Here is a 13198-nt window from a genome sequence, read left to right as displayed (position 1 = left end):
CATACAATAGTAAAGAGTACTGCACGTTTAATGGCTTATTGATCACTTATTAATGAATACATGTAGACATGTTGTAGTTACGTGGTGTGTCACTAGGTGGCAGCAGGTGGAAAGAAAACATGATGTTGATCTCTGCCACGCTGCCAGCCTGTCTTCAAGGTAAATGGATAGACAGGAGGACAGACAGGAGAAGCATCCAGATAAGTTGAAATCAAAGTGAAGTTCTTTTGCACATCTTCTAAATCTTCATCACATGTTCATGGCGACTTTTTGAAAGCATATATCAACATGAGAATTGTATTAACTCATTCATTTATTTATTTATTTGATTTAGGCAGTAGGGACACAGTGATGAAGGTGTATTTACACCAGCTTTACTTCAATGTTTGAATGATAAGCAGATTTAGTGCTGATGCAGTAAATTATGTCATTTTACTGAAGCTTCAGATGATTATGATTTACTTACTCAGGCCCAGGGACGTCACTAGGTTTAAGAAACTGGGGTGGCTTAGCCCATAGAGGAGAAAAGTTATTGCGCGCTATGCGCGCGCCGAAGATTTTTTCAGAGCACCAATTAAAGCTTTGTCAATCAATTGATTAATCTAAGACGATGACGCCTCCATACACCTTCAGCTGCTTTACCAGCTAAACAACACCAGTTAAACTGCGGGTGCCCGCGGTTTCGGGCCGGCCCGCGCATCACTAGTGTGGAGTCGAATCTTGGGAGTTCGCCCCGGAGAAACTACTTCGGCCCTGGAGAAGACGGATCTCCCCTGTGTTTCCCGACCACGGTCAGGAAACGAATAGCGGGAATGGTTAACAGAAGTCATCTCAACTAGCTAGCAGCAGCTAGGAACTTTCAGAGCTGGCCAGCTGGGATTCAAACACGGAACATTTTGGTTTATTAATTACATGGAACTTTTCTGCTGTTAGCTAAGTGTTACTACCAGCAGTGATGAATGCTTACTTTCTTGAAAAAGGCTCTAATGTCCATCCTTCACCCATGCGTTCGCGCTCTGCTCTTGCCGCTGTGAGGTTCGGCTCTGTGTACTTCAGAGGTAAACACGCAAGCGGCAGTGAGCAGGGTCGCATGGAAAACATGGACTGGAATTTCAGTGATGTGGGCGTTCTCTATATGAAAAAGTGGAGTGGATTGTATAATGACGCACTGAAGGGGCTCTCTCTACCGGTACCCGATGAAATGAGAGTTATGATCAATTTAAGTGAATAATGACAGTTTATATGATTATTGGTTTAAACTCATATTCTGGCCACTTTGTTTGCATAAATAGGCATTTTTTTTGTGAAAAGAAGCCCCCTAAATAGGCCTAGTGACGCCACTGCTCAGGCCCTCTGAAGACTGCAGGACCATGAACAGCATTTTTTTCTGCGCATAGACTTTAAACAACTTTAGTAGTTCAGTTCTATAAAGTTGACTCAAACGTTCAGTTGGTTAAATATGAGAGGGCTCAAGTGGAGCTGTGAGCAGCCTACAAACAATAGTAAATATAAACCGTGTTGGCTGCTCATCACGGCGAGAGTGATGCCAGCGTCATTTTGGAGTAAACATATCTGAGCTGTGCGGCGACCTTTTCTAATTCTTTACTTAGTGGGGGGGTAGAGGACCCCCCAGGGGGGTCCAGGAGATTTTCAGGAAACCTTTTATAAATAGCAATTTTAGCCATTATGTAACAAAACATAAAGAAAAGTAGTTTACTTTTCAATAAAAAGCCTTGTTGATTTCTTCCCCTTCTGACTCTGAATGGTTGAATTACCACAGATTAATGACATTAGCACAGCAACAACATTAGCTAGGTTCTATTAGCATCGTGCTAAACATTACGACATGTAACAAGGACAAAGCACACGTACTCGAGGATAGTGGGGGTCGCAATCACTGATCAAATCAAATGTTTATTGTATATCCCCAAACTCACAAAGTACATTTTCCTCAGAGGGTCTTCAACAATCTGTACAGGTGAGAGCACACCCGCTTCCTTAAACCCTCGGTTCCAGTGAGGAAAAACTTGCCCACAAAAACCTTAACAGGGAAAAAAGGTGGAAGATACCTCAGGAAGAGCCACAGAGGAGGATCCTCTCCCAGGATGGACAACTTGCAATGGATGTCAGTGACGAACAAATCAACACACATATTGACAATTACAAGACTGATAAAATGACAATAATTACAATGAATGATAAAATGGACAATGAATTACATGAATGAACGGATGATAAATGACAATGAATTACAATTAATGAAAAATGAAAATGAATACATGACTGAAAAATGAACAATGACAGCACAATGACTGAGAAAATGACAATGACTCACAATGAATGATAAAGATGAACAATGAATCAACACTAATGAATGAAAAATGACAATGAATCACAATGAATGATAAAATGACAATGAATCACAATGAATGATAAAATGACAATGAATGATGATACCGTTGTTTTGGGGGTCATGGGCTGAAAAGTTTGGGAACCCCTGGTTCAGCGTGTACCCCACCTCTCACCCAATGTCAGCTGGGATAGGCTCCAGCCCTCCACGACCCTAGTGAGAATAAGCAGTTACAGATAATGTGTGTGTGTATGCATGTATGTATGTTCTAAGTCAGGGGTTCCCAAACTTTTCAGCCCACGACCCCTAAAACAACGGTATCAGTGATTTGCAACCCCCACTATCCTCAGATGTCAGATCATTTGTCCTCGTTACATTTCGTAATGTTTAGCACAATGCTAATAGACCCTAGCTAATATTGTTGCTGCTAATGTCGTTAATTTGTCGTAATCACACAAGCAGGTCAGAAGGGGCGAAATATCGAAAGACTTTTATTTTGATTGTAACTACCTTTTTATGTTTTGTTACAATCATGGCTAAAATATATTTCTAAAAGTTCTTAAATTTTTTGATTCCTGAAAATCATCTTGCGACCCGCAGAAAGCAGATCTATTATTTTCTAAAAAAGAATCATTTGTCTTGTTTGCTGAGGAGGAAGTGCCCTCTAAAGTCCATACTAGTAGTCAGAATAAATGTGTGTTCTGAGTTTGTTAGACCAAAGAAGAAAGTGTTATTAACCACCTAGCCAAATTTGAATGATTAAAAATATCAATAAGTTTATGACAATCGGTTTCAGAATCAGTAAAAATAAATTCTGAGCTCCAGGACTGTGGGGGCGGGTCCTGCTGAAGCCACGCCCACTCATGGAGCAGTCAAGCAGCCATTTTGAAGTGACTGAAATGCGTCAGAGGAGTTCAGAAAATGACTTGACATGATTTGAAACACTGAGTGAGATGAATTCATCTCTAGCTCTCTGCTCAGGGTGGCCTCAGCGTGTCATCGAGCCACCCTTTAAGGACCGCCCACAAAATCCTGGACTGAAAACTGGTGAAAAACAGTTTGAACCACATTCTTTAACTCACATTTCAGTAATATATCTTTCAAAGTGTTTTAGCAACTATTTTACAACATATTTAATGTATTCTGAAAGAAATCTCAGAATTGTCTTTACAGACTTCAAGAAGCGCTTCTAGTAACACGCAACTCACACCGGACGCGGATCAGCAGCGGAGCGAGCCGGCCGTATTCACGCGAGAATCCTGGACATACCCGAGACCCCGCGATAAACTGTGTATAAAGAAAACAACAAACAGCTGACTTTGCTTCTCCGACGTGGAGGAGATTATAAAAAGCATCTGTTGTGTCAAAAAGGATTGTGTGTTGTTCCACTTCAACAATTAGTCTCTCGTTGAGACCCTTTGATCGATCTTTGATCACCTGGTGCCACCGGTCATGACGTAACGTTGATGTGAAGTTGTAAAAAGCTACATGAACTGAGTATTGTGTTTTATTTTGAAAGGGGGCGGAAGTTTATTACGTTGATTCAAGGCCCGGTTTCCTGTCTGGTGCGCAGTGCTCTGTTGAAATTTACGAGGTTTAGCCGCGGCTCGCGGAAGAAATAGAAATCCTGCGGAAAGCTCGCGCCGTGGCGCGGAGAGCCGCTTCTGGGACGCGCCCGGTGTGAGTTGGCCTTGAGGGTTTTATTGCAGCGGCGCAGTAATTGTATTTAACTGTTTTATTCTTCATAGCCTCTGCTCATGTTGTTCCCTGGTGGTGGAACCAGTTCCTACCAGCTCAGGAGCGTCCCTCTCTACCTTTAAAAAACTCCGGAAGATCTCCAGCTCTTCAGACAGGACCTCCTCTCCAAGCACTACTTGACAAATCTACCCTTTAAGAACTGTCACAGCACTTATTGCTATACTAACGCTTCGTATCGTAATGTACCTTGATTGTTCCCTTCTCTGTAAGTGGAAAGCGTCTGCTCAATGACTAAATGTAATGATTATTGAATTGTAGGAGAATGCTTTCAAACATTTTCAAACTATATGTGCTAAAGTCTGATTGTATCACAACAAATATCAGTTTTTGTAATCAAGGATTCAAAGATTTGAGTCCATGTTGCTTTGTGTATGTAACAGTCTTCGTCTCATCTTTCAAGACACATTTATTTATGAGGGTATTTTCCATGATGACTTACGATACTTTTGAATCGATCTACCTCACTGCAAAGAGACAAATCAGAGACCAGCCAAGATTTCAGCATCCTGAAAACAGGATGAAACTCAGATTTACTGGTTTACAAAGTACACAAAATTCCTTCCATATCCATATATCATTTATAGAATGCCTTCCAAGATATGTGCATCATAATGCAGCTTTAACATTAAGACTCAACATCAACAGGTGTACATGCATTATTAAATAAACCAGAGGGGAAAAAAAACACATTGGTTTTAGAACATATAAAATTGCATAACTCATCCTATCAGCATTGTATATTTTAATAAAAAATAATTAAAAGGAACTAAAGGAGGTTAGACAAGCAGTAAAGAGAGGGGGAGGTGCTTCAATTATATCTACACTTTTAAAAATCAAATTCAACATTCATCTTTTTTCTTTTTACTTGTCAGATGAAAAAGCAAAGTCATGCTTTGTTTTCTGAACAATCTGTGCAGACACACAGTGGAGTGCATACAGGAAGAAAGAAAGTACTAGAAGAGGGAGAGAAGGGAGGGGGGTCTGGTCATATACATCAGAACAATACTGTGGTCCCAAACACTGAAACACCACCACCCTGAGCCAAAATATAAGGACAGCTCCAATTCAGAAATACATTACCAAAATGCATAGAAAAGTCTGCATCCAAATGCTCTGATTTGAATCATAGGTTAACAGATGAGTCAGCAGGGAGAGGACACGAGGGGAAATAAACAGAACCTAAGTATGTACATCCAAACAACAGTAGAGCGCTATTATTACATTGTTTTTTTTTTATTCATTGTTTGTCGAGCTCAAGTTTGTTGGTAGGTTTGTGCTGAGGTAACACTTCTCCAGCAGAGGATCATCCGTCTTTACTTGTGTTCCAGTCGCAGCAGCTGCTCCTTACCGTTAATGGTTAATGACCGCAGCTGCCCATCTTCCTCCACCTCCACCCGCTCCTGACCGTTCTCCACAATCCTGGTGAAGAGAGGACCGTGAGGAAGAGAGACAGTACATCCTGGCCAAAGCGGACTTTACTGAAACAAACTCTCCTGAGAGAAGAACCTCAGCTCTCAGCTGAATAACCAACCCAGACATTTTTACCAGCTACTACTGTGTTCATACTGTGTGAATTCAGTCTCCTGAACTTGTACGGTGATAGGTTTGTGTGTTTCCTGTGCAGCCACCATTCATTCTGTTGTCAAGAGTGGTATTCTTCAATGTGACGTGGGAAGAATTTTCTCGACTACTTCAAAATGGTTCGTTCACACTATGAATGCCCTGATCATGTTTGGCAAAGATTCAAATTGTTGAACATCTAGGAGCTTTAGGTTTTTGTTTTGTTCAAGCAGCTGGTATAGCACTGTTCAAAACTAAAGTAACAGGACACCTTGAAATACATTTTTTAACATCCAGTCTAAAAAGTCCTTGAAATTCAAATGAAACACATAAAGCTGTCTCATATTGTGTTCATCAACTCGTCCATCTCTCCCTCCTTTATCACTTTGGTGAGCTTGTTACTGAAAACTAAATATCCAGAGAAGTGCAAGTTCAACCCAGCATGGTTGGAAATGGATCTTTTGACTGCAGCGATCTGTTTGAAGTGGAGTATTTGCAGATTAATCCCATACCTGATGGTATTGTGATGCTATGTGTTTTATTTTAGTTTTTTTGCTTGACCGGAAGGAGTCTGCTGTATGTTGTCACTGTCCATCGATTTCACAATCGTCGAATCAAGCGCTAATCCTGATCTCTGGATCCCAGATTTGACAGAAAAACTGCTGTTAACAATCTGCTCTGTTCGATCTGTTCGACCTCCCTCATTCAATGTTTCCTGATTTAACTACGAGCATCACTACAGCCAGAATTAAAAACCTTGATTGGCAATTTGTCAAAGTTCTAAGCTTTGATTAAAAAAGAAAAAAAAACATTCAGTTGTTATGTAGTTTATCCAGCTGAGCATATTCCTAAAAACTCATCAAATTCAAACATAGTGCTCTGAACGAGCAGCTGACTTCACTCCAGTTCTGCTGAACAAGTTTCACTAAAAACAGCATTTGTTGGATGTATGATAGAATGTTTCTAAATGACATGAAAATATATGTCATTTATTAGTTAGATGAAGGACAGCTTGTCCAGGGTGTATCCTGCCTCTCGGCTCCAGCCCCACTGTGACCCTGATGAGGAGAAGAGGTTACAGATAATGGATGAGTGGGTGGATGGGCTCTGGACTGCATTCCATCAGTTCTTCATTAAATCAATAAACTAGTTTCCAGTCTGGTTTAAATTTCAATGAACCTGGATGGATTTGAACTTTTGTCAACACACAGCCATACATGTTGGAATTTAATGAGCCTGGAATTTCATTTCCAGCTGTGTGTGTAGGATAGCAATACATAAATAGAATCATACCATGTGCACTGCTGCCATGCCTGAGCTATACACGGCCAGTCTAGTCAATGTTTCATACCCAAACGGTCCTGACGTGGTCCGTTTTAGATGCCTCCACTTGGCTACACAGGAATGTATTTCCTGCGTAGCCAAGTTGTTTTATTTTTGATGGATAGCCCACATCAATCTGCACACAGCAGCTCGAGCTGGCCAGAAGTCATCCACATAAAAAAGCCAATCGAATTTCAAAATAAAACACCCTGTGCAAACTGCTGATATTAAAACAGCCAAAAGGGAAACAAATGAACTATGTAGCGTATTTCTAGTCCCTAGTGGGTGTCAACCTTTTAGTCGTGATCTTCCTGCCGTTGATGATCTTGGTAGAAGTGGACACGGAACGGAAGTTGCCCATGCTTCCTCCACCACCACCTCCTCCTCCCCCAAAGGAGGTGGAAGAGAAAGAGGTGAAGCCTCCACCTCCCAGACTGCCCATGGTTGTCATGTGACCCATGTGACCCATGGTGCTCATGGGGCCAAAAGAACCAAAGCCTGAGAGTGAGACAGAGAGAGAGTGAGACAGACAGACAGAGCTTGTGTGGTTTGTAGTAGAACATCACTTAACAAAGTTTAGAAGCTTATGGAAATACATACAATGATTGTACCTGCATGATTATGTGACAATTACACTGAAGTGAACGTCTTACCTGGGTCAAAAGGTGAGAAGCCAGCACCAAATGGAGGAAAGCCAACAAAGCCCCCATAAAACGAGCCACTTGTCCGGTTGCGATTTGCTCGGTTTTGGTGCCGCCGGCCACTGCCGAAAAACGGATCATCACCAAACGGATCTGCAGCTGAGAGAACACGTGACAACAGGACATGAGGAAGATTAGGCTTCAGGCAGAAACCTTTCAAATCTGCACAGTCAAAAAGTCGACCTTGCACTGAAAACAACAGACTTACCAAAAAAGTCTGCAAAGGGGTCTCTGCCACCGAAGAATTCCCTGAAGACGTCATCTGGGTTGCGGAATGTGAATGGTTCGTGGAAATGATCTCCATTGTGGAAATGACCCCCTGAAACATCATGGCCACCAAAACAGTGAAAATGTTAACGATTTAAGATTTAATACGGCGTTCATTTTCAAACTGTCCAGCCACTTCCATCAACATCTAACCATTACCCAGCAGCCATCACTGCTGGGACTGGACACTTAGCCATGTATCACTGATATGACACATGCATATGAACTTGCCACTGAAATCATCCTAGAGAGCCTACAATAAGCCGGTTATATGTTTTTCATGATTTCATACTTTGCTGATGTCAGTGGAGAGTTTAAAATAGTAAAAAAGATGCCCGATGACGCCGAGTCGCAGGGGAGTGAGACAGGCACATGTCGTTCTTTTAGCTTTTCTCACCTCTTCCTGCGTTGTTCCCTGTAAGTCCTTCTTTGCCGTAGCGATCATATATGCTCCTCTTGTTGGCTGGAAGAGACAAGTGAATAAACAGCGTAAAATATCAACAGTGAGAATACACCTCTAACACCACTGAAGAAGAGAGAGGGACAATGTGCTTCATTTAAACTCCACCAGGGCTCCAGACTAACTTTTTGCATTGCTTGCACTGTTGCGTCGCCTTTAACGCCATATGGTCACCTTTTTATTGCTCTCCATAACTTCATATAATGTGAATGATTTTTAAACAAGAATAAGGTATAGAGAAATGCCTGTCTTTATTTGAAGCACAGTTATTCATAAAAATAAAAATAAAGTGTTTAAAGTGCTTCATTGAGCTGAAATGAAACATTTCAAACTCAAACATTAACATTAACAGCCCGGGTTTTATCTCAGACTCGGTTGTCTGGTTCAGATTCCGATGCATCTTACCAGGGACCGAGAGCTCAGTGTCTTGGCTGGATGGAATAACAGCAGTAGGGCTGGTTGTAGGCTTAGTTTTCTTAATGAAAAAACTTTCAATGTTTCTACCTCTCTTCATTTTCCCTCGTTTTTATTTTTTTTTTCCGTTTCAGTGAGGCTACTCTGGCACTCAGGTCGCTCGCAATTTTTTAAACACGCACAAGTTAGAGCAGTGAACACAGCCAATCAGAGGCAAATTGATCAAATCAAATCAAATCAATTTAATTTTATTTGTATAGCCCAAAGTCACAAAGTACATTTGCCTCAGAGGGCTTTACAATCTGTACAGGGAGTGACACCCTCTGTCCTTAGACCCTCGGTTCCAGTGAGGAAAAACTTGCCCACAAAAAACCTTTAACAGGGAAAAAATGTGGAAGAAACCTCAGGAAGAGCCACAGAGGAGGGATCCCTCTCCCAGGACGGACAGACGTGCAATGGATGTCACGTGTACAGGACAAATCAACACAAACATATTGTTATGTTCAACAGTGATGTTACCAATAAGATTGTGATCTTATTGGTTTAGACCGCAATATGATCCTACCATGAGTGTGAGTTCGGTCACAGGAGAACACAGAGAGATGATGCATTTGTAGAATAAATGTATGCTTTCACGCGGGCAGCATCAGGTGCACCAGTGCGACCTAGAAAAATGAGTCGCATTCTTAAACATTTTGGTGGCACTCTGGAGCCCTGTCCTCTGCTCCCCTCAGACTCTGTGTTGTAGTTAACTGCTGTGCAGTGTTTCAGTCCTGTCTAGTGTGTGCTTGCAGACTTGTTCAGAGAGTTGTGATACAAACCGTCTGACAGGACTTCATATGCCTCTGACAGCTCCTTGAACTTCTTCTCGGCCTCCTCTTTGTTCTCTGGGTTTTTATCAGGATGCCACCTCAGGGCCAGCTTTCTGTACCTGCACGAGGACAAAGAGGAGACGACTATGAAAACGAATAAGAAAAAAATAAATGCTGACGAGAAGAAAAACAAACAGAAAAAATGTCATCTCATGTTGTTTCTTTCTCATTAATTGTAGTATTTGTATCATTCTGGCATTTTAATGTCAATGTATAATGTCACTCTGAACTTCCTTCAACAAAACAAAAGAAAAGTCAAATCAACCAGTTAGAATTCTTTGTGTGTGAGGTGTGTAGCTAATTTAAATACTTTATACGAGACACAGAGGGCAGTCACCCCCTGAACAGCTGCTTCATGTTGCTGCATGTGCATGTAATGCAGAACAAGTAGACAAAAGCTCTTTTGTTCCTGCTGCTATAGGCTTTTAATAACACAATGTGAGGTGTGCAACCTTTATGTAGTATGTATTTATTTAGTCTTTTACTGGTTGTTACCTTTGTTTGTATCTGTGTTATTTATGTACCTATCTGCTGCTGCACAACACATTGCCTCTCAGGGATAATAAAGATTCCTTGCACCTTTAGATTGTCATTATGGATGTTGTTGTTGTTGGTTGATGAATTGTTTGGTCAGAAAAAGTCTGAAATTGTAAAAAAATGATGTTCTGAAATATCTTTTGTTGTGGACAAAAGATATTTCAGAACCCAGAGCTGTTCACGCTGTTTACTTTGAGAGGAAACAAAATATTCACAAAAAATGAACGGACTAATTGTCGCAGCTCTATACTTATCACAGTCTGTAACTGTGACTTCGTTGCTAACAGCCCGTGTGTTCACTGATCGCTCTCTACAAGCGGAATAAGTTACTGCTAATGCACTGCCAACACTTCCTGCTGCTGCAGCTTCACGTCAACTGTTTCACTGTTGAACTGCAGGACAGCTTTTATTGTGAAGCAGCCAGAGGAAATGCACGTCACAGAGATCAGTGTCACTTCGTTAGCAATGTTGTTCACTTAAAAAAAAAAAACTCTAGTGACTCTAGTGAGTCCACGTGGTCCTTCTGTGTGCGCTGAGGTTACTGAGGACGTTCTCTGCCAGAGGAAATATGCATGGAAGGGAAACAGAAACATCCAAGTTGGTCTTGTACAACAATTACAACATAATTATATAAAAGAAGAGAAGTTAAATGATCAGACTCACACTATTGTGATTTCTACACAAAGTGTTTTAAAGGATTTTGTCCAATCAGGAGACTCTCAGTAGCATTAGCTGAAATATCATATTTTAGGGTCACTTGGCTCCTCCTTTGTGAGGAAAACTCAAAGTAAGCAGTCTTAGGATACTGAGCACAGTAAAAAGACTGTTTCAGTCTCATCTCCACTCTCACACCCTCTGCTAAATGGCTTGACTTCATAAATGTGTCCACCCACCCGCAGGAGAGGAGGAGATTCTTCACTAGACGACTGATCACGGATGTTTATTTTTTTTATTGCTTTGGTCCTTTAGACACTGAATGTGTAAACCATAGAGATTACATTGTTTTAAACTGAATAAGTACAAGGACAACAAGGGGAGAGCATCACCCTGCAGACATCTGCTGAACTGCTTTAGAGAATGGCAGCTGAATTTGAAAACTTTATCGACTCACGCTTTCTTTATGTCATCTGCAGACGCATCTCTCCGTACTCCTAAAACCTGGTAGTACTCCACCATGATGAGGGGATATGGGGAGAAACTTCAGCAAGCTGAGGAACCTGAAAGAACAAAGAGAGCTGCTGGATAAAGTTACACACACACACACACACACACACACAGCAGCTTTAAGAGGTAAACGTCAGCCAAACACACAAACTCCAGCGATGTGTCTGTCTGTGCTATGTGTCCTGTGACCTTTCAAAGCTGAGCAATGTCCACGTGTGTCCACTCCTCATATAGTGTACATGTCTATGAGCTATGAGCAGGCCATTCACAACTGATGGTCTCTTGTCACATTACTGACAATGTGCCTAGACAGACAGAAATGCACATGGCAAGGTGTTGAACAAAGGCTCCTTTGTAGCTGCTGGTAGATAACACTGAGTCAGTCTGAACTGGTGGAAAACAGAAGCGGACAGGAGGACACGAGCACACAATGAGGACATTCAAGAGCCAGATCAGACATCTGGATGGAAAACATCCCACACACAGTCACTGGATAAAGTCCAGAAATGACAGACAGTGTGTGACGTCATGAGTACTGTATGGATCCAAACACTGACACAGTGATCAGTGTGGAAGTCTGCACTCTTTACGTCTTTACGTCTTTGTGAGGACAGCAGTCCCTCTGTGGGTCTCTGATGCTCGGTGCTGAAGTTACCGAGCTGTCTGTGGACACACACACCACACCATGTACCGTTAGCCTGAACCGTGCTACATTACAATGAACCTGCATCTCACACACACACACACACACACACACACACACACACACACAGAGTCAGCTTCACTGATGACGCCGTTAGCTTCTTTATGTGTGTGACCCTGCTGGCTGACAGTAACGCAAACAGACGGTGACATAAACGAGTTATTCGAACAGAGCGTGCCCGGTGATGACCGATGAGGAACACGGTGTTAGTGAGCCGTGTGTGTGTGTGTGTGTGTGTGTGTGTGTGTGTGTGTGTGTCACCTCACCGTAAGCTGGTTACATCGTTAGCTTAGCTCCGCTTTAGCAGTAAACATCATTAGCCACATTAGCTGTCCTGCTCAAACACTCTTACCCTGTTCGAGTCCAGCTGTCCGTGCTCCCAGCAGGTGTGCCGCAGACAGACAGACAGACAGAGTGTGTGTGTGTGTGTGTGTGTGTGTTCAGGTACAAACAGTCTAAACAGGTTTATTCATGTTCAGATCAGACGCAGCGTCCCCTTCTCGTCTCTTCATCACCCTCTGCTTTATGGCGCTCACCACAGCTGACAGGCCATTAGCGCCCCCACCTGGACAGAGGAGAGCGGTGCACAACACACAATGAACACACGGGCCTCCTCCTTCTTCTTCTTCTTCTTCTTCTTCTTCTTCTTCTTCTTCTTCTTCTTCTTCTTCTTCTTCTTCTTCTTCTTCTTCTTCTTTGTTGTTTCACGGAAGTCGGCATCCTTATTGTTGCTTATACTGCCCTCTGCTGGACTTTACTTCTTTACTACTTCCTTTAAAATAATAATAATAATAATTAACCCAGTTAAAACAAAATATCCCAGTATGATTTCCCTCTCTTCTCTACATTTCCCACATTCTATTACACTCTTGAAACTCTTCTCCACTGCTCCTGTCTTCCACAGCCTGCTATCATCTCTTCCTCTCCCTTTCATATCCATGACAATCAGCCATCACATGCTCCACTGTCTCTCTCTCCACAGCTACATAGACCAGTTGGATGTTTTCCTGATATACTGAGTGTGCTATTTAATCTACTGTGCCCTGTTCTTAGTCTGCTCATGGTCACCTGTTCCACTCTGATACCTCC

General features: G+C 42.0%; 1 protein-coding gene across 4 annotated transcripts; it reads right to left on the bottom strand.

The window, feature by feature from the left end:
• Positions 1-4863: 4863 nt before the first annotated feature.
• LOC104936025 (dnaJ homolog subfamily B member 6) lies at positions 4864-12741 on the bottom strand. 4 transcript variants are annotated; one of them, XM_027276504.1, is made up of 8 exons: positions 12646-12741; positions 11354-11459; positions 9655-9764; positions 8357-8422; positions 7901-8011; positions 7645-7791; positions 7285-7489; positions 4864-5527 (listed from the first exon to the last, which is right to left on the bottom strand). In XM_027276504.1, exons 2-8 carry the CDS (start codon positions 11416-11418, stop codon positions 5422-5424), a joined length of 810 nt encoding a protein of 269 aa, XP_027132305.1. In that variant the 5' UTR covers positions 11419-11459; positions 12646-12741; the 3' UTR covers positions 4864-5421. The 4 variants fall into 4 exon arrangements, with proteins under 4 accessions (XP_027132305.1, XP_027132306.1, XP_010750265.1 ...); XM_027276505.1 differs by having other exon boundaries at positions 12675-12696; XM_010751963.3 differs by lacking the exon at positions 12646-12741 and adding an exon at positions 12376-12639.
• Between the last annotated feature and the right edge of the window lie 457 nt (positions 12742-13198).

This window comes from Larimichthys crocea, unplaced genomic scaffold (genome assembly GCF_000972845.2).
Source record: "Larimichthys crocea isolate SSNF unplaced genomic scaffold, L_crocea_2.0 scaffold397, whole genome shotgun sequence".
NCBI classification, from domain to species: Eukaryota; Metazoa; Chordata; class Actinopteri; family Sciaenidae; genus Larimichthys; species Larimichthys crocea.
Note: the sequence above shows the minus strand (reverse complement) of the source record. Positions and strands in the feature narration are given on the sequence as shown.